This window comes from Zonotrichia albicollis, chromosome Z (assembly GCF_047830755.1).
Source record: "Zonotrichia albicollis isolate bZonAlb1 chromosome Z, bZonAlb1.hap1, whole genome shotgun sequence".
NCBI lineage: Eukaryota > Metazoa > Chordata > Aves > Passeriformes > Passerellidae > Zonotrichia > Zonotrichia albicollis.
In genome coordinates, this window is record NC_133860.1 from 44601482 (window position 1) to 44626649 (window position 25168).

General features: G+C 41.5%; 1 protein-coding gene across 1 annotated transcript in view; it reads left to right on the forward strand.

The window, feature by feature from the left end:
- DMRT1 (doublesex and mab-3 related transcription factor 1) overlaps positions 1 to 25168 on the forward strand; it is a 57132-nt gene that overhangs the window by 23184 nt on the left and 8780 nt on the right. Inside the window, exon 4 of the mRNA XM_074533334.1 lies at positions 8230 to 8392. Coding sequence (XP_074389435.1) covers positions 8230 to 8392 — 163 coding nt within the window. The remainder of the gene's footprint in view (positions 1 to 8229; positions 8393 to 25168) is intronic.

Genomic DNA, 25168 nt, shown 5'->3' on the forward strand with positions numbered 1-25168 from the left:
TAGGGAGCTATCTCTCTTCCGTCTGTGGTGCAAGCCCATGCCATGAGAGCTTTCTTCTCTCAGTGTGTTGACACGTGAAGGTAGACCTTTCCAGTTGATGGTGTCCTCTCCAGCTGATGAATTCAATCATCAGGCCAAGGGGAAAATTAGTTAAGGCGAGTTACAGGATTTTGTGCATGGTAATGGTGTGAGGTGCCAAGTGCTTTTTCAACTTTTTTATTTTGGTTGATTGTGTTAGTTTGGTGCAGCAGAATGTTTCAGATAGGAGGTTACTTCTCAAGCATCTGCAGCGCTTAGCTTGCTGATGCCTGGAGACACCATCAAAAGACAAACAAACAGTGGCAACATTTGCCTTGAGAAAATAATGTTCTTGCAGGCTGCTAGTCCCACATTTCACCTAGCACACAGTGTTTGAGGAAGAGTTGTGTGAGTATGTTAAACCTTGGAATGAAGATGTGGTGCCCTCACTCACAGTTCTGTTGTCATGTAGCTGTAATGTATATGGAAAGTCTTGACTTAGAGAGTCTGTGTCTCACTTGTGAGATCGCCAGTTGCTGCGGAACCTTTGACACTCCTTAAAGAAGTGAAAACAGCTGTTTGATTTCCATAATTCTTCTCTTCAGGCCCTGCAGAAAGTAACTTCTGCTTAAGTGCCATTCAAATTAGTGAGATCTTGAAGGGGTAAGTAAGGAAAAAAACTACATGGGTGTTGTCAAAAAGGATAGTTTTCTTTACCCCAGAAGGCTCAAAGCTGTGGATGTCTCTTGTGAGATATACCACATTATTCCATTCACCTTTATATTAATTTGTCTACCACATCTAAGATGTTAATTTCTCCAGAGCAGACCTTTTGGGATTCCTCAGTGCCGTTCTGATGTTTTGGATGTCCAAGCAGAGAGATAAAGGTGCTGCTTTTGGCCTGCAGAATTGATGTCTCCCCAGCTTCTAAATATCATGAAACCAGGATCAACTTCTCCTCTGACACAGGGCAGGGTGTAGTTCAGGGTCAGTGTTTTGAACTTTACAAACTGTTTCTCAGACTGATCTACATGGAGGATAGTTTTTAGTGGAAGAGTTCTGAGTCATAGGGTTTGCATACTCTAACAGCGTAAGATTGCACAAATAATGATAAAAAGTTTTAGTGAGAGGCTAGAAAACATTTGATGGCAGTGGGTACAGTGATGCTGAGGTTGTAAAACCCTGTGTGGCACTGAAGATGGTTTATTGTAAGGGGAACAAAGTCTCAGTTGCTGCATGTGGTTTTACATCAATTCTGCACATGCGGGTTACCAGCAAGGGAAGATCACAGAAATAACAATAAATGGAGAATGAATAACTAATGAGCCTTTCTGTCAAGCACAGTAAGGAATTAAAGTTTCATTCAAAGCATGATCCTCAGAGAGGAGTCAGACCTTGCTTACACTCAGGAGGTTTTGCTGGCAAACCTGTGCATGGTTATCCTCCTCAGAGGAAACACGTAGCTGTTACCTACACTGGGACTTCTGCTGGGTAGCTTTTACTGACTGAATTTATTTTTTACATGTACAGGCTTTATTAAACCAGTCTCCAATAGAAGTGCATTTTCTTTTCTAACATGTATTGCTGTTAACTTTTTGATCAATCTTTGTTCCTTTGTCAGAATCATAGCTGGACAGTGCCTGCTGTAACCAAATTAGGGCAGCTTGCTAAGATGTGAGCCTGCAGGAGGTATTATTTTATGGTAGAAGCCATCACTGTGCTCACTGGAAGATATTCCAGTTTAAGCTGGGTAGACAAGACACCTGGCTTTTTCAGGCCCAGTTGGTGAAGGCTCACAGATCCTAGATTAACTTCAATCACAGGGAGAATTACGTATTTAACTTCTGGATGCAGACAAGGCCTTGAGCAGCCCAGTTGTCTGCTGTTTCAGAATTTAGGGAGCAAGAGAGAATAGCCGGGGAGGAAACATGTGAGTGTGTGTGGGATGAGATGAGGATTAATGCATCATTGAACATTGGCAAATAAACTGAATCACTGAATCTTTAATGTAGATTAATGTCAGATTTCATTAGTCTTTGTTCTTTGCAGGGGCTGGCATGCTCGAGTGGATTCATAAAGGTGCAAATATTTTATGTATTTCTCTGTAGGTTTTCCTCATCTATATACAGTCACACCAGAAGTTGTATCTATCATGATTTGATAAGTGTAGTGAGCATTATTGTTTTGGTTGAGGCTCCTTTGGTCATTTATATTCTGCTGCTCCTTCCAGCTCTAAGGCAGATAATCACCTATGTCTGTTGTTGCACCTGAGGAAGAGACAAGCCTAGGTTGGCAGGAAATGTAGCAGATTTGGTGGTTACTGTACCTCTCCTTTCCCTGTCCTGTGTGGGCATCTAGAGTTTCCCTTGAAGCTCTTGTAATTGCTCATTACAATGGGAATTTGTGTGCATTCCACCCACTTCCATCCAGTTAACAGTAAAATCAGTTTGCCAACATAAGTACTGCATGTCAGAGTGGGTTGGTGTACTTGAAAGTTGGTGCTTCTGAAACTGGTCACACTGCAGTGGGAGAATATGGGGTGATAGCAGCCTTTTCTGTCACAGCAAAAGTAAAGCCTTGTTGGACACATCTGAATCTAATCAGACTTAATTTTCAAAGCTGACAAACTGCTGGTGCATGATCCACAGCACAAGTCTGATCTGGACTCATTGTGAGTCAGCATCATGCCCCAGAAATGTTAAAACTTCTGGTACACGCAGCTAAACCATTAAAAATTGGCAAGCATACAGAATGTGCCCCCACACCTCGGGACCAGTGGCTGCTTTTTCTTTGGTATTCTGGTAACTCCAGGTATCCTGCTCCTGGAAAGGTTAAGGCTGGTGTGGACGTTTTAGACACATTTCAGAACTTCAGCTTTCCTTTTCCTCTTCCCTTCCCCTTCCCGGAACTTCCCATTCTTGGCAAACCAGTGTTCTCACTTTGAGAACCTTATCTTTTTTGTTCTTTCTTTACACCAGTTTAGAGCAAAAATAACTTGTGAGAAATTTTGACTTGCTTTCTAGTGTGGGATTTACGTTTACCATCTCTAAACTATTTAGTATTGCTGCTGTAGTAAACTGCTTTTTAAGGATTTCTTAGAAGTACCAAAGATTTCTTAGAAGTACCAAACCTAGGAAAATTCTCTTACTAAATCCAGAAGAGTGTGGCTGTGACAGGACAGCTAGGAGGTTGAAGAAAAGCTACTTGCTAATAAAAAAAAATCTCTTTTCAACTTTTTCCACCTGCTTCTGCTTTCTGGCACAGTTTTTCCTCCAAAAAGCCTGTCTCTCTCATAGAAATTGCAGTCTTACTCTCCAGAAGTCAGTGTAGGATGTGTGCATGTGTGTGTAAATATATACACATTGTGCAAGTCACCCAAGACAGTCCCAATTTTATGTGTAAGCAGTGAATTATATACTGTATTCATAACATACCCTTCACACTACAGATTTATGCTAAAAGTATCCTAATGTTTCTGACAGCTCATGTGTGACATGAATGCAATCCATATTTCTTGGAGGAGCTAATCTAAGTGGTTTATTTTCCAATACTGCTGATAGGGCTATATCTCTAGGTGTCACTGCAGTTGAGATTCTGATGGTAACATATTGTTTATGGGTCACTGCCTTTGTCTAAAAGAATAGGTTGGAACAGAATAGCAAAGGTTAATTAAGTTTGTCTATCAAGGAGGGACAGATATAGATGTGTCTTGTATTTTCTGTGCTAGAATCAAAGTAAGTCAAGGCAGGGTATCATAGACTCATTTTTTCTTTTTTCTGAAAAACATGCTTAGCTGGTTTTAGGAGTGAAGCACCTTGGGCAGTATGAGTGCAAGAGAAGTTTGTGAGTGGTCAGCATGAGCAGTAACATTGCAAGATGGGAGAGAAGCAGCAGACCTGGTTTATAACCGCAGAAGCTGAGGCAGGGAAGTGTCAAATAACTTGTCACAGTCACACAGCTCACAAATGACAGAGGGGAGGTTACTGATGCCTGAATTTCCATTTAATTGCCCAGTGGCTGCCTTCTTGCCCATGCCAAAAACCAACCTGTGAATTCTGTTGTTTGCAAGCAATGACACAAATGCAGTTTTATGCCCATTAAAATTGACTTTAAAAACAAGGCAGAAGCAGGAGGCTATGTTAAACTTTCAAGTTTCTCTGGTGTTTCCATAATTACTGAGTTTTGTTTGTTGCTGAGTCATGGGTGAAAATAAAAGTATGGAAATCCTGGGTAGAGTGACTTGGCCAAGATCATATGGCACACCATTGGCAGAGCTGAAGGATTGCACTTTGATCTCCTTTGTTGCTTATAAATTTTTGCAGCCCTTGTCACCCAGGAATAGCATTCATGACCTCCTCCTGTTTGTGTTTCTTGGAAACAAGCCCCATAGTTGGGATCAGCTGGGAAGTGTGAAGATAACCCTGGCAGGCTCACAAAGGGATTGTGCCTGGCAGCTTCTGCAAATAAAAGAAGTACACAGGTGATGTTTTGGCTAAACAAATATCTGGGAAGGACAGGATCATTTTCTAATCTCTGAGGCTAGAGAGGTGAGTCACCACTTGGTGCCTGCTTTGACACCTTCCTGTTTCTGGTTTGGCCACTTTCTCTCCTCGGCTCTTTTTCCATGAAGATATGTAGAGGTTATGCTGCCAGCTCGGGAGGGGGTGCTAGGCTTTATGTGCTCTTCCGCCAGCTGTTAAGAAAGGCTTTTTACAGGAATGGTCTGATGCAAAAACATTTTCCTCATGTGTTCCCTGGATTTTGCTATGTATCCTGTCACTTGGACATAGCTGGAGGGCTGCACTGACGATTTTGCTCAGTGATTAACAAGTCCTGTTTCCAGCTTATCTGTGCAAGGGCAAACTTGTAGCTGCCTCTCAGTTCCTCACAATGGCTTTTCAAGGCACAGGGAAAGAATTTCCTATGCACTCATGGCCTTCCAATCAGGCCATATTTATTTGTTCATGAATTTTAAGTGTCTCACCATTGCTTGCAGTACATCTTTTAAAACATTACTGAGTGTATGCTGTGTTGTACAATTTAGGGGAACCTGTAAATGTTGCATAGGCCAGCTGCTGCTCTGATGATATGTGTCTCCCACTAAAGTCTGTACTTGGTGAATCCTGCAGCTGGAGCAGGGCACAAGTACTGTGTGGCTGGAAGGGAAGCAACTTAGGAATTCAGGATACCCTCTGCAAAGACTAATGCATGCCTTTCCCTTCCACAGCTCTTGCTCGCCTAGCATATGTCTTGTTCTTTTGGCATGTAGCCTGCAGTGATACAAACTAGAGTGGTTTGTGGGACTGTCCCAGCTCATGCCTATCTCAGCTTTGTTGTAGGGGTGGAAGGGCCGAGGGAGGCAGGAGACACCAGAAGGCCAGGCATTCTCCTCCTGTGGTCTGTGCATGACCCCAGCATTCCCTCTAGACAGACCTAGCACAGAGTCCCAAACCTGATACCTTACTGTAGCGTTTGGAAAGCTGAACTGCCCCAGGCTGAAAATAATCTGAATATTCGAGCTTCCCCAAGGCTGTATTGATCTCCCTTTTTGGCAGTCATAAACCTGCAAGGATTCCACAGAGATGCAGGAGTTAATGCTGACCAAATGTCACTTCTCATGAGGTAGTGGTCTCCCAAGTCCCCTTTTTAATGCAGCACTAAGGTCAAGAATTTTTACAGTTGGTTGGTTTTTTTATTGTTACTGTAAAATAGGATTGCTAAGCACTATAAAAGGAAACCTTATGGTTCAGATTTACTGTGGTGTAGATTCTAAATAGTTTAATAAAAGAAAACCAAAAGCTCTTGGATTTTCTTCAGTGGTTAATACTCGGCATATTCTTTGCAGAGCTAAGCCTCTGGGTGTCGGTCGAACTGTGGTTCGTAGACTTGGTGAGGGTAATAAGATTATAAAACATGTCTCTTGCTAGCCAGCTACCACACACTAATAATAATAGTAGTAATAATTCATTGCATCTAGGGATTTTAGCTGAGTTGTTTTTTTAAGAAATGGAGAAAACCCCTAAAAAAAGCATTGAAAGGAGGTGGATCACTGCACCCGCTTTAGGCTGGGGGAGATGTGTGCATGATCTAGTTCGTGCCAGGGAGTGATCCCTCCATTTTGATACAGCTGAAATAATCTGTCTCCTGCAGGCAGCCTTTTCTGGGTTGTACGTGTGGCCTTGCACAAGGCAGAAATGGAGACGTGAGGTCTGGAGTTGCTGCCCTGCCCCACCAAGGGAAGGAAAACAACACGCAACACACAGACAGAGAACAACTGGCTAACTTTTTATTCCCCTGGTACTTCCAGAGCTGTTGAGCTTTGCAGATGTGCAGATTCAAAATGCCCTTTGGACTGTGCTTTTGGGCGATGTTTTGTTGAGGGAGTCTTGTTTCCAAAAGGGAGAGTGCCCTTTGGCAGAAGAGGAGAAGCAATGTCAGTAGCTGAGTTCAGACTTCCTCAGGATGACTCATTAAATTTTTGAAAAGCAATTTACTGTCTACTCTGGATGAAACTTCAGTGTGTGTTGAGCTTTTTCTGCATGTGGAAGTAGAAAAACAAAAATTTTAAGTATTGCTTTAATTTATAGGAGAAAAACTCTTAACTTTTCACAGGCTAAAAGCAAGTCCCTCACTACATGTGCAAGTATATGCAAAGATGCTGCTGTCAGAAATCAGACAGAAGTGCACTTGCTTCCTGTGAACAGCCACCATTCTCTCTCTGTGCACGTCTCTCACTGAAAACATTCCTCAGAGAGAACCAACAGGATTTTATGTGCTTGGGCCACATTATTTGCAGCTAGGTGCATGAAAATGAATATGGAATTCTTACAGGGAATTCCCCTTGGAAAATGAGGGGTGGCTGCATTGTGGAGTGGTTCTGAGAGGTGCTGTGGCTCCTGCTGCCAGGAGCAGACCCTGCAGGTGTCCTGGCATGGGGCAGCAGTCTGGGACAGGAGGTGCATGCCCAGCCTCCCCTGCTCCCTGGCTTGGAGCTTCGCAGCCTGGGAAGGGCTGAGGGGCCGCGCTCCAGGGGCTACAGTGGAGCAGGCAGACCTGAGGTGGGACCTGGCTGAAAAGGCTACCTGGCATGTCTGCTAGCAGACACTGTGTAATGGCATAGCTGGATGTGCATTATTGTTGGCACTGCTGCTGTCATAACCGGTACAAAACTCTGACAGTTTGTCTCTGCCCAGAAGCTTTCTATCTTTCAGCCATTCACTTCCCAGAATACTTAGAGAAACCAGCTAGTCTTATCTTTCCTGTTGAGAATGTTAATCTTGTTTTGGCTGCATTTTTGGAGCACGGAGGCCATGTTGCATTGTAAGGCTTTGTAACAAATAATAGGAAGTGGTTATTTCTTTCATAAAACACAAATTTAAGAAAGCATTACCACTCCTCTGAGGAGATCAGTTTGGATGGTATCAGGGCACTGGAGTAGAAAAAACTTTGATTTCTGAGTGTTGCCACTTTGCTGCAATCTGTGGAAGGGAAAAGGGATGTCTGATTGATGCTGTGCTGACATGGCAGACCTGCTGGCTGGTGTCCAGTTGTGGCTTCACAACCAGCTTCTTGTATAGTCTAAACACAACTTACTTTTTTTCAGTAACTCAAGAAAATATTTTTCCCATCTTACTGTAAGACGGGTATTGTAAGAAAAACAGTGTGCTTGTGTTTGGGTGTGTCACTGCTCAACGCCATGGAGCAGATCCTGTGAGAGTCGGTCCATAGGACTGTCGTCCTATGCCACCCAGTAGGTCCCTGGCAGAGCAGTTGCAGCAGTCTGAGATGGGTTAGTCTTTAGGGATGTGTAGAAGCTGGATGGACACCTCACCTCTCACTCTGGCCAGGTGTACACACTTGAATGTGCCATAAGCTGGGGACTTGGCAGGAAGCTGCTTGCAGTGAAGGGTACGTGCTTGTGTGCCAGATGCATCTCCATCTGCAGTAAGGTAAAACAGCCATAGGTCTGCTGCTGCTGCTGCTGCTGGGTCATATCTCACACTACACCACCTGTAGCTGGTCAGTGTGGGCAGACTGTGAAGCTATCAAATCAAAACGCCAAGGCTAGCATGTCAGAATGTTACTTCCCATGCACCCACTGTGACCTCCTTCAAAGTCATGGAGGGGTGGGGGCGAGGGGATAGCAGGGAGCCCCCATGGCACTGGGGCTTCGCTTTCACAGGCTACTGTTGCATTTCTCTCTCCTGACAGGTGAAGGGCATGGAGAGACACCACACCGTCAGCTCCCAGTACCGCATGTGTTCCTACTACCCACCTGCTTCCTACCTGGGACAGGGGGTTGGCGCTCCCATGTGCCTCCCCCAAATCCTGACCTCTGAGGACATCCCCTCCTCCTCAGAGTCAAAAGCCAGAGGTAAGTGCACCCACTGGGCATGTGTCACCACCTTGCCTTGGACCTACACCCAGGAGGCGTGGGTTGCTGCTGGCAAGGAAGCTAAGCATGATCAAGCAGCTGTTTTAAGGGTAGTGGCTGGTTTCTGGAAGGCTTGTAGTGATGGTGTACACTCACGTTGTCTTGCACTTTAGAGGCTTCATGATTCAGGAGTCAAATCAGTTGTACCTTCTGCATTTAGGTATGTCTCTTAAGGTTGTACAGCACTTGAGGTGCTGTCTTTGGTGCTTACCACCTAGCTCCCTCACAGAAGTAAATAACAATTTGTGTTCCAACCTCAGAATTACCTTTCTTCTCAGAAATGCTGTCATTTTTTTCACTGGCCTCCCACTGAGCCTTTGCCATCCTTTCTGAACCACATGTGGGAACTACTGCGTCCCAACCATATAATGAAGCCCCTTGTAGACTTGCTTCTGTTTTTTTTTCAAACTCATCATACCATGTTACTTAATTTAAAACTACTGCAGATAAGTCTTTCTTTCCATATTGTGTTTCAGGCTCTCCTAAGGATTACTGTAATCCGCAGTAATTTCCAGCACTGGTGAATTTACCCTGTGGTTTTGACAGTGTTTCTTGCACTTCCTTGTTCCCTTACTCCCATAGCAGACTGTGCTAGCACAGGTGTTAACATGGCTCTGCTGGAGTAATCCAGTTCCACTGAGCTGCCTCTCCATCACTGAATCAGGTCAGTAACTGATGCTGGAGAAATAAGAGAAACAGAGAACAAAATCTTGACACTCTTCAGCATTCAAAGTTATCCCAAGCCAGGACAAAAAGCTTTTCACGCATTTTGTTTCTCTGTACCAATCAGTCAACTTGACAGTTCCATGTTATATGCTCTGTGCAAAGTATTTTTTTTTTGATTCACTTTACACCTGCCAAGTTTTTTTTTGTTCCTTTTTTTTATTTCATTGAGTCACAGCACTGATAACAGCATCCATCCTCATTTCCTTCTCTTTCCTTCTACATTGAAATTAGTCTTCTCTTTCTGTCTGGTACATCTGGAAGGATGTATGTTATGTAGATTCCATCATTGTCCTCAGTCATGGTCTTTCTGTGGCTAAAGTCCTGGTGTCTCTTTCAGTTGTGTCATGTGGTTGTGTCATGAGAGGACCTTAGGGATCCAAGTGATGTTTTGGAAGGTGAAGTGTGTACAAAGTCATACTTGTAGCTTGTGTAAGTCAGCACTGAGCCCTTGTATTCACTAACAGCAGAATAATTTCTGTTGAGGAGGCGGCTGTTCTTTCATAGTGGCTGTTTCTCAAAGTCTTCCAACTAACTGTGGCATGTTAGATAGATGAAGAAACAACATACAGTGTGATGAAACCTTAGACTTTTCCTCCTTCTCCAGCGGTTTTAAATGGCTTAGAGAAATCAGTGATCCTTGGTTCATTTTCCTTCTCTTTTCTTCAACTTTATTTTATTCCCTCTTTTCTAACCACCAGTGAACAGTGACGTCTTCCTTTCTGCCCATTGGTTGGAGAAGCAGTTGGTTTTATGCTCAACTGCGGTTGACACTTTTTCTTGCATCCATCACTACTAACTCACTAAGAGGTCTTAGCAGCCAAGTGTTTTTAAAAATAGACAAAAGACCTTATACCCTTTGTTCCCAAATGCACTTCAGTAATTTTTCATCACTCTAGAAAAAAATTATACGTAATGTTCCACTGATTTTTAAACTGCATAAATACTGTATTTTCAATAATCCCTGACTGCTTCTCCAGACACTATTCCACACACAGATATTGTTCCCTAAGTTACACCATCAATCAGAAACCGACAAGCTGTGAGATGTAATTTACTGAGATCAAACAGCATTTTCCAGACTCTGAAGAAGTGTTTTTCCATAGCAGGGAGCTAGTGGGTGAAAGAGGCACCAATGTTTTTGGAAGAAATTTGAACCCATGAGCAGGATCATAGCCAACAGGCTTCTTAGAAGCATCTTTTTTCTTAGGCATGTTCTTGGAGGAGATGTTTTTACTTTTTCTGTCTACAGACAAAAGAATATCCATAGGAAATACATGATTTACTCTTCCATGACATTTTTCTTCTGGTGCTTTTCACAGACCTGAGAGGGTTAGAGGTTTGTTGCCTCTTTATTTTCACCTGTATGAGTGCTGGGTGGATTGTGTGTGTTAAAGAGGATGGGTCATTTCCCCGAAGTATTGACCTGCACTGTTGCAGAGTCTGGATTCTTAAGTATTTCTCCGTTAACCATTGGGCTGAGCTTTCTGTCCTGTCCTTTCAATACCTGACTCCTTTGTTATGAAGCCCAAGTGACATGGTTCTGCAGGGTTAGTGATTGGTACTTGCTGAAAACAACTCTAGTGTGTTTTTAAAAAAGCAAATCATACTTCATTCATTTCTTTTATATGTTTGAAGTAGTAATCATGCTCACTCAGAGTCTTCCTTTCTTTTTAAAAATATGTATTGATGGATTTTAGATCCGGAAGGGAATATTAGGATCATCTAATTTAATTTGTTATATAATGTAGGATGTAAAACTTCACCCAAAATCTTACAGCAAACCTGTGATTATATTTTTAAGACCTCTGTGAAGACTTATGTGAAGCCAGAAATTTTGCAGGAAGGTAACAGTGTGCTTAGAAGAGCTGCAGGTCAAAATAAAAAACTGAGGATTTAGCCACATTTTCAAAACATCCGAAGTGTGCGTCATTAGCAAAAATGGTTGTTAATTCGCAGGCACAAATCTGCAGTGGTCTTACTACACACACATGCAGTCTGTTACCTGCACTTCAGCTGTACCTTCAGCATTATAGAGGCTTTGACAGTTCATGTGGTGTTGTGGTATTTGAGTGAGACCATTAACTCATTTTGTTCTGGTAAGTTAACTGCCTGCTTAGACCAGTTACAGTAAAAGAGATGAGAAATTAACTATCTACGCTTTCTTTCTTTCTTTCAATGAAGTGAAGATCTGTGGAAGCTTCTAGCACTTGTACAGGACCATCATGGCATGCTACCGTGTCTTGCATATAGTAATGGGCTGATGTCTTCTGAGTTGCAAAATACCATCAAGTCATCCTCCTTGCAGTCTGAAGTGTTTCCAAGTAACATGTTTTGCTTCCAGCTAAGCACAGCTGCTGCCATTTCAGCAGAAACTGGGAAAAAAGGGGAGAAGAAGTTGATAAACCAGTGACAAACAGCAAAAGGATGATTTTAGAGAGCTTCCTTAGGTCAACAAGTTTTAAGTTTTAGGCAGTAATTTCTAGGTGGGAGGGGGATTTCATACTTATTACTGCAAAATACTTCCTTCTTTTTTCTACAAAAGCAGTGGGAGGAAAATACTTATGAGAAGGTTGTCAAATGTTGTGCATGTACATAGAAAAGCATAGTTTTGGAAGACAAGTTGAGAAGTGGGGGAGTGGGACACAACAAGATATTTAATCTCCAAAACTCAAATACTTTGTTCCCATTGATTCCTGTAGGACAGCTGCATGCTTTTTGTTTGTTTGTTTTGGTTGGGTTTTTTTGGGGGAGGGGTTGTTTGTTTTTTTAATAAGGCTCTTTAGGTTTGGCACACTACCCAGAATAGTCTAACTCCTTCCACTGATTTTCAGTAAGCCTCTCCAGCATCTATTAAATAACCTGTGCAAAACCTTGGAAGCACATGCAAGGCATGTGCCTCACTCTGGGTCCTGTTTACACTGCATGAAAGTGCAGCATTTACTTATCTGTATGAAAGTGTTTACCAGGTTTGGGAAAGTGGCAGAAAAAATTAACATTCAAATAGAAAGATGCAAAGGATAAACATCCCTGTATCTGCAGACACTGCAGATTTTAAAGCAGTTACCTGGTCTTAAGGTTGGCATGGAATGAAACCTCCTCTATGTCATCATTGTGTGAAATGTTGAGATAATTACACTGTAATTATCTATGGATTTAAATTTTTGTTTCAGCTGCTGGACAGTTTTGAATTTTTTATTTTCATGTCCTAAGTGTCATGAGTGTTGGAAATACAAGGAATGAAGTCCTGGAGCAGTGCTGTGTTTGCATCTTAAACATTAAGCAGGAGTCTGAAAGTTCTCCTAAAGGCATGTAAGAAAAGACTGTTTTGATGCAGAAAACATCAGCAGTTTTGTGTAAATAAGCAAACATAATTTTCTGGAGAAGAACATTTCTAGTAACAGGTTTTCTGTGTCAGCATAACTACTTCCTGCACTGAAACACCTTCTCACAGTCCTTTCTAGAATTCAGATAGCAGGTATCCCCAGTTTTACGGTAGTGGAAATGAAAGCAACACAGACATTTCCGGAATCTGCATTTAGAGACTTAGCCTTCCTTCTGTGCTCGGATGCTGTATCAACAGCAGTACTGAGCCATGGGAGAAGCTGGGCCAAACTGGAGCAGCTCTGTAAAGAGCCTCTTCCTGTAGTTCTGCAAGAAAGGGCATGTTGGAAGCAATCTCCCTGCTTAAGATAAAAAGTTTCACTTTGTCAAAAGCATTGCTGGAATGCAAGGAATGCTCTGTGCCCCAGAAACATGTTTGAGAGATGCAAAGATTGGATGTTTTCTTCCCAGCTGGGTTTTTGTGTACCAAAACTTTTTGCAGCTTCCTATATGTCTTAATTTTGCATGAAAGTGTGTCCTAGAAGTGAATGCCATGACAAACAAGTAACACTTCACAGCCACAGGTGGCACCTGGATGTAGGTTCAGGGAGGTCAAGAAGTCCTGGTAAGCAAAAGAGACCACTGAGATCATTTCCCTGAATGTGAGCTGCTTTCTGCAAGCACTGAAGTTACAAGGATGGAACTGCAAACAAAGCAGGCTGGTTTGATATGGCTGAGAAATTACCCCAAAGAACAGCAAAAAGCCTTGCCTCTGTCTGCTCTTAATTTGCAGCCAGCTGGGAAGATGCACTGACAAAGCTGTACCAATAAAGGAAGTGGGAAACATCTATACCAAACAGCCCAAATTATCTTTTGTCAGTCAGCTAGCTGCAATCTCTATGAGTTGAGGAGTAGCTCTTTCAGTCCCAAGTGGTCCAGGTGTTGTCAGGTGTGAGACATTCTTATTCTACTCCTTTTCTGTGCACCTCTTCGGAGAGCATCACCAGAATTCATCTTGAGTTCGGAAGGGTTTCAGCAGCAGAGTGTATGGGGAGGATAAAATTTTGCACCCAGAAATTCATCAGTATTTGGCTTGTTTGTTATGTGTGTGTGTCTGTTATAGATCTGTGCATTTTTTGCTTAAAAATTGATCTCTGCTCAAGAATATCTGTCCTTAATGATGAAGGAGCAAGCAGTGTTTGCTGAAAACTCAAGACTATAATTTTAGTTTCCACTATCATTTTACATCAAACTCTTAGCAATAGATTTTGAGATAACACCAAAGAAGAGAAAAGGGGTAAGGATCTAATATGTAGATCTTCAACAGTTTGTTCAAGTTAATCACTTGAACTTGGGGCAGCTGTTTATTTTTTTGTGCATTCTTATTTCTGCTTCTTACAGTCCTCAGTGGCTATGCTGCTTGCAGCTTCCCTTTGGCACTGATTACAGTGACAGTGAGCAGATTTTCTATTGTATTTCTGCATGCCTTAATTATATTGCATGCACATTGCAGTGTTTTATAGATCTCTTTGGGCAGATGACTTTTTAACATGTAATTTTCATTAAAAATTGGAACTTTGGGTATAGCTGAACAGACAGTTGTTGAGCATGGCGTTTTTTTATCTTTTAAACTAATGGGGTTGCCAACCCTGATTCATGATGATGGTATTAATCACACTTGATAATTTAAATAATTGTAACAGCAGCTGTCAAAATATATTTGATAATGTAAGACATATTCAGTGTAAGCTCATTTTTCTGCGTATGGAAGTCTTTTTATAAATTACTGGTCTCTGTTATAAATGAAGTTGTATTAGTGAAGATTTGAGCAATATTAAAATAAGTTTATAATGTCTGATGAGAATTCCTAGAAATAAAGTAATATGAGCATTTTTTTTTGCATTCTTCTTTAGTTCAGTCCTGATTAAAAGGCTCATTTTAGTAGTTTCTTCTCTAAATGGAACATTTATATTATGCTCGCTCAGAAGTACACAGAGCAGCTTTGCATTGGATGGCTGCAGAATTACAGGCTTGTTTCATGCCTTTTTCTGATTTATGTCAGGGCGACTGACAAACCCTTACTGTTTGATCTGGGAGCAGCCACTGGTCCTGCCTCCAGAGTAGTAGGAAAAAACTGTATTTTTTAAGGCTTTTCACCTGTTTTTATGGAAACATAGGTATTTCTGGACTGATGCTTTAGCATCCCCTAGCAGGAATTTTAAGCTCTTGTGGAAACTGTGTGGGAATGCCTTCATTTTTTCATCATCCTAGCAGCTTGAACCCTCAGCAGTTGCCAGTGGTACCCTGTCCCCGCACACCTGCAAAACCACACATGCATGCATAGTTGTCAGAGAAACTGAGTTTTTCTTCATAGGATTTATTTCTCCATTGTTTATTATGTTGTGTGGATCAAAGGATGCAGTGTTTTTGAAATTGAAGCCTGCATCTTGTTAGGAGTTTCAGGCTTTGAGTTGGTAAAACAAGGGTTTGAACAAAGTCCTTTATTCTGAAGAAACTTAAATGGGTGGTACACTTGGCCCAGGCAGGTGCCAGATCCAAATCAATACATTTATGTGTACTGCCAAAATCTCTACTTCTTCAGTTTCCTTCTATGAAAAGAAGTTTGCATTGTCCCATCAATCCCAGTAGGAAAGCCTTGCTGAGCAGGCAGCAGAGGCACAGCACATCAGCCTCTCTCTGTGCGCCTGCCGGGGTGTTATCCTGGAATACATAATGGCTCTGTTAACTTTCCTTGGACACCTTCCCTCTTCTGCTTCCCATTCTCTTAGCAGAGGAAGGTTTCTTAGTGCCTTCTGCAGTTACTAGCATTTTAGAGCCATATGTTGGGAGACGAGTGGCTTATACCCACTGCACTCTTGGACTTATTTATGCATATATGAGCTGCTCTTTATATGAGATGGTGGATATTACTATAGCTGATGAGACTGTGTGGGATTTTTTTTCATGCTTTAAAGGATGTTGGGTCCTTCATTGAAATGGACCCAAGTCTGGGACTGAATGGACTGAAGTCAACACTGTCAGTTGAGCTGATCTCTTTTAGAGCTGGTATGGCATTGATGCTCTAAATTTATTATCTCTTGATACAGAATTTTTCCCACAGCGACAGAAATTTGTAGAAATCAACTATCAGGCTTTTCCTTAAAGTGATAGAACAAATGAAGACACCTCGTCAGGACAGCAGTGATTATCTAGGCATGATCTGTAATTGTGACAGTGATACCGCTCATCTCTTTGCTTTGCGTTAATGTGCATTTGCATCCTTTTAACTTGTCTCATTAAGAGAAGAGAGAACTCTGTATTTAGCTATAATTTTTCAGTCTCGGAGAGCCTCTCTAGACCACTTTGCAGTTGATGCCTGTTTTGCAGCTGAGGTGAGAGTCTCCATCTAAGCTAGTTCTTCTGCAGCTTCTTCTGCTTATAAAGTATCCCTGTGCAGATTGTGAGAGCCTCTAGCAGAAGAAGTGTTTGTTACTGAGCTCTAAAGGAAAAGGGAAAAGAAAAGGAGTTACTAAGGCTCTGTAGTGTAGACTGGCCTTTCCTCTTGCAGGGAGATGAACTGCGACTCTTGGCAAGTGGCTGTTGCAATCCATAGTGCTGATCCCTGAATGATCTCAGGGGAACAAAGAAGGGTTGCGTCTGTTCCTGTTGCCATGCTGGCATGCTACAAGTAGTTTTCTGTCTTTTCCTTTCCCCTGTCACTTCTGACAGAGGAGATTTAGCTTTCCTACAAGCAGTGGGCAAAGTTGCTGGGGGATGTTGCAGCGCTATGTGTAACTGCACAGGGTAACAGGGAATCGTCATGTGGGAGGAGGACCAGACAGCCTATAATTAATTCTGCCTGTTTATAAATATACATATTTATATTGCATGTGTAAATAGTACTGGTGTACATTCCCTGCATTTGATGCATGTAATCCTGCGGGCAGGGTCGGGGACAGATACCAAGGCTATTTAACGGGCTTTCTTAATTTGGCAACCGTCAGTGTGCCTGCTCATCAGACGTTTTTAATTCTATGATTCAGTGTAGCCAACGAGTTTATTTCCACTGTTCCTCGCAGGCATAGCTCAGGCCAAGTACAAGTTGAATAACCTTCAGGAAAGCTGTGCTGTCCTTCTGTCGGCCGCTGTCTTTGAAAATTGCCTGCAGAGTTAGTGAGCAGGAACAGTTAAGATTTACAAACAATGATGAAGCTTGTCATGCATCTTTCACCATTCATCATCTGGGTGCCGTGGCTGGGCGGTGAAGTGTTCTTCATAAAAACCAGCTCAGTGTGAAATACACCTCGCAGCAATGTTTACTGCTCTGAAACTCGTCAGCAGCCCTTTATAGTAAATCCAGATTGCGATGTGACATTACAGTATATCATTGCAGAGCGCGCTGGGGTTTACACTAGGAATGAGTGCAGTTCACACCAGATGAGATGTCGAAATTGAGTTATGTAGGAATTTGGCTGTTATATGGGGATAGCTTTTGTTTTCTGAGGACTGAAAGTTAGCTTTATATATATAATATATATAATCTACACATACCTGCACCTGTGTGTGGGTGCCTAGATCAATATACATGGATATATAGATACACATATGCTAAGTGCACATTCTGTATACAAAGACTGGATACGCTCACAGATTTCTCTGACAGGACCCTGTCTTATGTTCATACTGTTTCTTACTAAGTGTTTCAGTATTTTGTTAAAGTGCTGCATTTTAGTGTTACCTCTTCAGCGAAGTAGCCATTTTTTTAAAAAAACCTCTTTTTCGAAGAGTTTTCTGTCTACAGTAGAGATGATGCAGTTGGCTGGCAACCACTGAACAGAGCTGAAGAGGTTTGGGTTTTTGTGGAATTTTTATTTGTGAATGTCTCCTCGAGCTTGGAAGGTGAATCTTTGAGCAGAAGATTTGGAGAAAACTTAGGCAGAAGCTTTAAAATACAAAAACTACAGAAGTTACTGTACACCTGGCCGTGTGCTGGGATTGGTCACATTCTCCTTGCTTGCGTTAGTTCTTTCAGTTGCAGTGTGGACACAAGGTCTTTAAGAGTAGGATAAAATAGTAGGTGCCTTTGTCTAATTATGTAAGTGGGAAGTCAGTGCAAAATGCAACCAAGACGTTTTATGTATCAGTAAGTTGAGACTGAGTCTTTGGAGATAAATGTGCTGTCTTGGGCAGCTGGTGGTCTGGGAAACACCTCTGGAGTTAAGCAGTAATAGCTGCATTAAGTGGAATGCACACTGTGCTGGTTGGCCTTACAGACAAGAATAACTTGCTTCAGTAAAAGTTAGGTACTTTGGTAGTAGTTAATGGGTTAAAAGGAACAAAAGTACTTGAGATGGACAGTGAATTTTTAGATGCTTCCTGTGATTTTTTGTTGTTTTATTTCAGTGCTGTTCTGCAAAGCCTGTGAATTAAGTTATATTTCACCATCTTCAGTGCTGTGACTGCTTTATCTTCTGAGGTTGAAACAAAGCTGTCATTTTCTGGAATCTTCACTGAAGTCTTTTGGTTTTATTATTGCCTGGCTTTTCAACCAGAGGGAGAGATATATTTGAAATACTGTTATATTTAATTTTAGATTTCTGAGACCTGTGCTCAGGTATTAAATATAGTTCAGAAATGGAAAAAGGGTGAGATTGCAGTTGTTACTACCAGACAGGAGAGATAGCTACACTTAATTTGTCCTCCTCACCTATTTTCAGTTCCTACATTTGTTTTTGTTTTGAGTGCCAATACTGCAGTGAAACTGTACTTTTCTAGCTCAGAACAGTTTTCACAAATGTGTTTATTAGTTCTAATTTTATTTGGTTGATTTGTTAAATTTATTTGAAAAAGCCAACACTGTGAAATTGATCTTCTAGTCTGCTGCAGCCAAAATAAAGGTAAAGCTTCAGATTCACTAATCATGTAAGTATAGAGGCTTCCAGGTTTACCAATAGCATTCTAGTCTTGCTTATATTCATAATTAGCGTAATGATACAGTATTAATCCCATCTACTTCTTTACCAGAGCGTTTTACAAATCTGGTGAGGTTTCTTAGGGAGGATGGAGTGTAGAGGATGGGCAAAAGGTGACAGCAGTGGTGGTAAAAGTGTAAAGTATTATTTATGTGGGTTTTTTTACTCCTTTTATTTTGGGAGGGGAAAGTTTGGACACCATTACTTTTGTGGCTTGAATTAGTGGGATAGATAGTAAAGCTGTCATTTATATCATAGTGGTTTCAGGCAGCACAGTGTTGCATATAAAATCAAAGGGGTGTGTATTTCTTCACAACCTTGACTGCTTTATGTATCTGCTCAATTTCTAGTAACTTTACTACACTGCAACCTTCAGATATTAGTAAGTGGTACCCTGTCATAGGGGTGTTGTAATGGCCTCAGGAAGCTTGAGGTCTTTATGAATACCATACTCAGAACACTTCTGTAGAGCTTATAATTTAATTTCCCATTCTGCCAGGTGATTCCTTCCTCTTTTAGTGTCTGTTTACGTAGACCAAAGAGATCTCCATGACTTAGGGTAGAAATTAGAAAAAATATTCTAGATGCCACATTAACAATATTTACTGCAGTGTTAGCATCCAATTGCTGCTGTCCAGACATCTTCAAATTTGAGTTAAATGGGTAAGTGTGGGCCAGGACTAAGAGAAAAAAATGCTACTTTGTAGACTAGGTCAAGTCACTTAATTGTATATTATTTTGTCACATGAAGGTGACAAAAGGTCACCTTTTGTCACAAAGGTCTCATGGTGGCAATGACCTTTTATTATGGTGACCCTGCAAAAGCCAAAAAAGCCAAAGCAGATGTTATCTATAGGGCACTGTAAAGATAGTCCAAGAGAAATTGCTCAGAATAGGGAAAAAGCCTGCGCTACAAATTAGCTAACAGTACCCGTGGTGGTTATAATGACTACCTTATAGCATCCAAGAATTGTCAATCATACCTTAATGTTTATAGAAGTGAAAAGTCAATGTGTAGTTGTTTAATTTGACATGACTCTCAGTCTGAGAAAGTGTAATCGCTGGAGGGGACAGTTAAGTAGCTGTGCTCCTGTCAGCCTGTCTCGCTCTGACTACTGCACTAAACGCTTTCCTGATGAGCGATAGATTTGTTTAAATACCAGGATAATTGCTAGCTACAGCATCCAACACTCTTAATGCCTTGTACTACATCTGTATTGGCTCTTGCCTGAGGCTGTTTGAGGTTTCTGCAGGGAAGAAGGCATGTACCTTCAATTACATTGCTCTCCTTCGGGTTTTGAAGGGTAATTGTTGCAGACATAAATAGGCTATAATATATTACATTTCATTTCTTCCAAACTTGTTGAAGTAGATCAGACATGCCAGTGTTACAGCTGCTTCTGCTTGTGACATCTGGTAGTCTGCAGTACTGAGAACACACAAAGAATAAGACAAATGTTCCTGCACCGGAAAAATGGAAAAGTACCAGACTTGTAATGCTATACTGCTGCAAAGCCTGTGAACTTGTTTTGTGTGCATAAAAGTATTTGCTTTCCCTCGCTGCTTCCACGTGTAAATTATGACCTTATATAAATATTAATGCTGATTGTGAATAATTAGAATAGGAGAGAGGCTCAGCTCTGCTCTCTGTAATTAGGAGAGTGTCCATGTTCTACCTGTTTTGTGCTGTTGGTGTTCTGAGGAGAAGACTGAAGCGACCTGGTGGTTTCCACTAGGGTGGTTATCCACTGATTGCCTTTTGCTGAGCACATTCCTGTTGTGTCACAGCACACACACAGTGGTGTGTGCAGCAAATGCCAGCAGCTCCTACCCTTCCCTACAGTGTGCCCCCACCTCTGCTACTAAAGGTTCTGCACTTGGTACCCACAGGCTGATGGAGGAAAAGCTGAAGGCCTCTGTGTGTGGATTACAGCTCCCTTAAAAATGTTTGATGGGACTGGGGGGAGTGCTTATTTTTTAAATAAGTTTTTCTTTAAAGTCTGACAAGTCTTGAGATTGGTTTTGAATTATGTGGGGAATTGAAGACTTAATTTTGGGGATTCATTTTATTAAGTGATGAGGAAAAAATAGGAGCCAGGTTATAGAGTATTCACTGTAGTTCTTATTGAAATAAACCAAACAATTTTAATTTAGTTTCTTCTTTAACATTGGCATTTACATATTTGCATTTATTCCCTGCTTTTTCATAATTTTACAGCACCAGTTTCAAAGCTTTATGCCTGATGTTTATCTCACAGTACCTGTTTAATCAATTAGAATTCTCAAGTTGAAAATTTGTCTGAGGTCTAAATCACACCCACTATCCTATGTGTAGGTTGGTTGTTTATTCCAAGCGTAGTATTAATCGTGTATCAGACTGCTGAAAGTAAAAGAATGTTCCAAGTCTGGTTGGCCAGTAGTTTTGTTTCCTTTCTGGACATAAAAGGAAAAGAAAAATCAATGACAGCTCTCTCCCATTTGTTTATAAATAATTTTGCCTTTCAAGTTCTGTCTCTGAGCAATTACAGTCACTGCATGGAGGGTTCCATTTTCCCACCCTGGAACAGCTGCTTTTACACTGTTTTAGTGACTTTTTGTATTGGCTTTTGGGTTTATGAAACACATTTTGATAAATTTCAGTTTTGAGGCAGATTTGAGATAGTTGTATCCGTAACTCTAGTATAAATTTTTCTGATTACTCTAAATCAAGACTTCACTCATGTTAGATTGTGCTGTTTCCTCCCCTGGATAAATATGAACTTGTAATTTGTGAAGCTGTGTCTACCAACACATCTTGCCTCAGTGCTTCCCTGAATCCCAAGAGCTTTCAGGATCTTTAATTTTGTGAATTGAGTCTCTAAGTTTTCCAAAGGCATAAACGCTGCATGCAGGTTTGTGCAAACAGAGTCTGCATTGGAGTGAAATAACACTGGCTTGTTAAGAGGCATGTGGTGTGTTCCTGTCAGGTGGGTACATTAGTTCCCTGGGACTACCTGAAATGAATATGCAACTGCCTAATTGTAGTTAAAAAGGCTCAAAAGAGAGGGTTAGCCTGCAGTTTGAAAACAAACTGTCCCTTCTCAGCTGTGGAGCTGACCTCTGCAACTGTGACTCTTAACTTTCCAACCTGGACCATTTCATCTGCTTGTCCTTCTGCCATCAACTGCTGTGTGTGTGTAGAGTAGGACTGCCTTCCCTGTCTTTCAAGAGAGGGAAAACCCCTGCTTTCACCCTGAACAGCACCACATACAGAGTTACTGTGTTGTGCAAGCTCCTTGCAGCCTGTGCTCTTGACTCCCTTCACTCACTGCCTCATGTCCATGGTGGGTTGCCGCAGGGCTGTATGATGCAGGAGAGGATGAGCTCCAGTTTTCACTTACCTTCATCCTGTTTGCCCTTAGAGTGTCAAACCACCTTCTTACTGACCAGAGCTGCATTCAGCACTATTGAAATCAACTGAGATGGAGCGTTGGAGTGATTTCCTTGGAGGTGGGCAGTCTGATACAGCCACCAGGGTCTGGATTGGGCCCAGAGACCTGCCTTAAAGTTTTCTCTACAATAGATGACAACAATAAAATTCTGAATTTCTGTTTATCTATTTAAGTATTTTTGAACTTCCCTGCCACTATCGTTATCTGGACTTCAGAGAGTGCCAGGCAAGGGCAGGGAAGTGCATGTTGAAACTTGTTGGCTAGACTTGCTCCCATTCCAGTGTTAGTATGGAAAGATGGCACAAGAGGCCTAGTACCCTCAAAGGAAACTGACACAGCCAAGGCTTTTGGGCCCTACTGGCAGGCTCTGCAGCATGTAGACTGTAGCCAGTGTGATCTCAGAGGAGTTTTGATCCTTCCTAGCAAGGCTGCTGTCATCATGATCCAGAAGAAAATGCTGGCTACTGGTGGGTTGACGTTCCCACCAGGTGGGCATCACCAGGTGAGCTGTAGGACATCATTGGGCCTGTGGAGATGCAGCTGGCAGCACCAGCGGCATCATTAGACATGGCCCATGCCCTCCAGCTGATGGCACACAACTCACTATTACTTGTATTGTGTTCATAGAAATGAATATAAATACAACACTACGGATCTGTCTTAAGCCTAATGTTGTGTGAAACTTCATTTAACTTACTTGACTACCTCAAAAATGTTTTGTGTTCTGTTTTTGTCCCTATTTACTCAAGTATTGTGAGTTACTGCAGCAAGGTTCCTAAACTTTGGGGTGAATAAATCTCACTTTAAAACAAGTAGCGACATTTTTACTCTGCACATACCCATCTTGTGCTGTGTATTTCATCAATACTTGTTGAACCATTTCATTGCAGATCTGCTGAACTTGCATCCAGATGAAAGCTAATATTAAAAATGGTAATGCCATGGTAATACTAGGTCACTTTAAAGCCTTCTGGGCTTTTTAAATTACAGATTCATTTTAATGTAAGATGTAAGTGATAAGGTTTTTTTCTTTCTTTCCACTTACGCAATTTTGGGCACAGTCAAAGGTGACTGTGATATAGTGTTGCTCATGCTGAAGTCCGTGACGAACCTCTCCTGCTCCTTTTGCAAGTGTGGTACAAGTTGCAGATCTTTGTCTTCTACCTTTCCAGCAGAGACAGTTGAGTTATTTATAAGAGAATTTTAAAAGTAAATTAAACTGTTTCCAAGTTGAAAATATATTGTATTTACCATAACAGATCATTTGCATTAGACCTAGTGTTTTTGACAGATAGTTTAATAACCTCTTGACTTCCAAAAGGTTGCAAATTATGTCAAAAAAAAAAAGTAAGCTGTATAATATAGCACTGTTGCACTGAGACAGTGCTCTTTAAAATTAAATTGTTAAACCTGAAAGAGCTGAGTATATGATTATTAACTATGTGATTACACTTTGAGCATTAGGAGTGATGATCCTGGGCATGGATTTCATTCTTATTTTATAAATTGTCATTGGCAATGATGATATATGAAGAGAAGTGACCAGAATTGATATTTACATTTACATGGCTAGTCTTGGTTTGGTGCAAACTATTTTTTTTTTGTTCTTGATACACTAGTGAAGATTAACAGCCTTTCTGACCCAAGAGTGGAGAGACATTCAGCCAAAATAATGTTGTATTTGGATTTCTGTGCTGAATACTGAAAGGTTTTACGTGATTATTAAAGCTCTTGGAATCCTGTTTCTTTGGTTTAGTGCAGCTACACAAGGGAGAAACTATGTGCCTTTTGTGTCTCCACATACTCGGCTACTTGGTAACATTATCCTGAGTCTCGAGTGTACTCTTTCCTTTAAAATTAACCATTAAAGTTTTTCAAAAAACTTTTTGTTGCCTCAGCTGTTGCGAATGGCAGTGCATTTTTAGATAAGACAATTGATGCTTCTAAGGTAATTATTCACAAGGAACTTCTTGTGTAGACAGGTTTGAAATACATGTATCTTAAAAAAGAAAGGCAGCCATATTGTAGTGATGCCCAGAAGCATATGCCCCAGGAGATGGGATTCCCTGGCTGTCTCCGGTTGGTCCAGGAGATAAATGTTGCCTGTGAGGTCTTCCCTTGAAACAGGAAGCAGTTCCTATCTCCATCTGCACCCTCAGTGTCAGCAGTCATCCCACAAAAAAGCCTTTTGCCTGTTCAGTCACCTCAGTGTGGCATTATTTGCTGGTTAGGTGGTGTTTGGGGTGAATGGAAAAGCCTGTGTCATCAGTACAGGAGAAGATGCACAACTCAGAGGAGATGGACAGTAATCAGTCTCCACAAAATTAGCATGAAGTGACCTAATTGTGCCTGAGGGAACTCGGGTGCCAAGAGAAAATACCATGTTCTCTTCTTTAGAGCTGGCTGGAAATTGTTCTGATAGAAACTTTTGCTTTGGAAAAATCTAACCCACTTACTGTTTTTGCTGAAATCAAGTATTTCTGCAAACTTAGAACAGAACAAACAGAGGAGTCAGCTGGCTTTCTTTCCTCAACAGTCTCACAAGAATGGTGAGTCCATTTTGAGCCTGGAGAAGAGACTCCAGGGAGACATTACTGGGGCCTTTCAGTAGTTGGAGGGGGCTGATAAGGGCATGACTAGCTTTTTAGTAGATAGGAGAAGGAATGATGACTTTAAACTAGAGAGTAAGTTCAGACTAGATACTGGGATAAAATTTTTACTATGATGGTGATAAAATACTGGCACGGGTTGTCCGGAAAGTTCACAAGTGGGAACATTCACGGGAACCTTCAAAGGCTGAATGGACTCTGAGCTACATGATCTAGTTTGAGATGTCTCTTCTCACTGCAAGGGAGTTGAACTGGATAGCATAAAGATCCCCTCCAACCAAACTATTTTATGATTCCTGTCTAAGATTTGGAGTTGTAGGCAGTCCATTGCTGTTCTTGCCTTGCTTTCAAGGCCATTGATGGCCATTGCTTGATGGCCATTCACATGGTTTTGTGGCCTCTTGTGACTCTGATTTGTGGAATGGTTTGTTCTCTTTTCATGGAAAAATAAAAAACCAAACCAAACAAACCTCTGTAAAAACAATTCACTTCATGGATCTGGCTTCAGAAAATTGCCACGCAGGAGAGACATGTGGGGTGCTAAGACCTGCCTTGCTACTGTGTCCAGTAGTGGGACACTCTAGGGATTTCCAAAACTCTGGCCCTCCCATAACATAGCAATTTCATGCAAAACCAGTCCTGGCAGGATAAAATGCT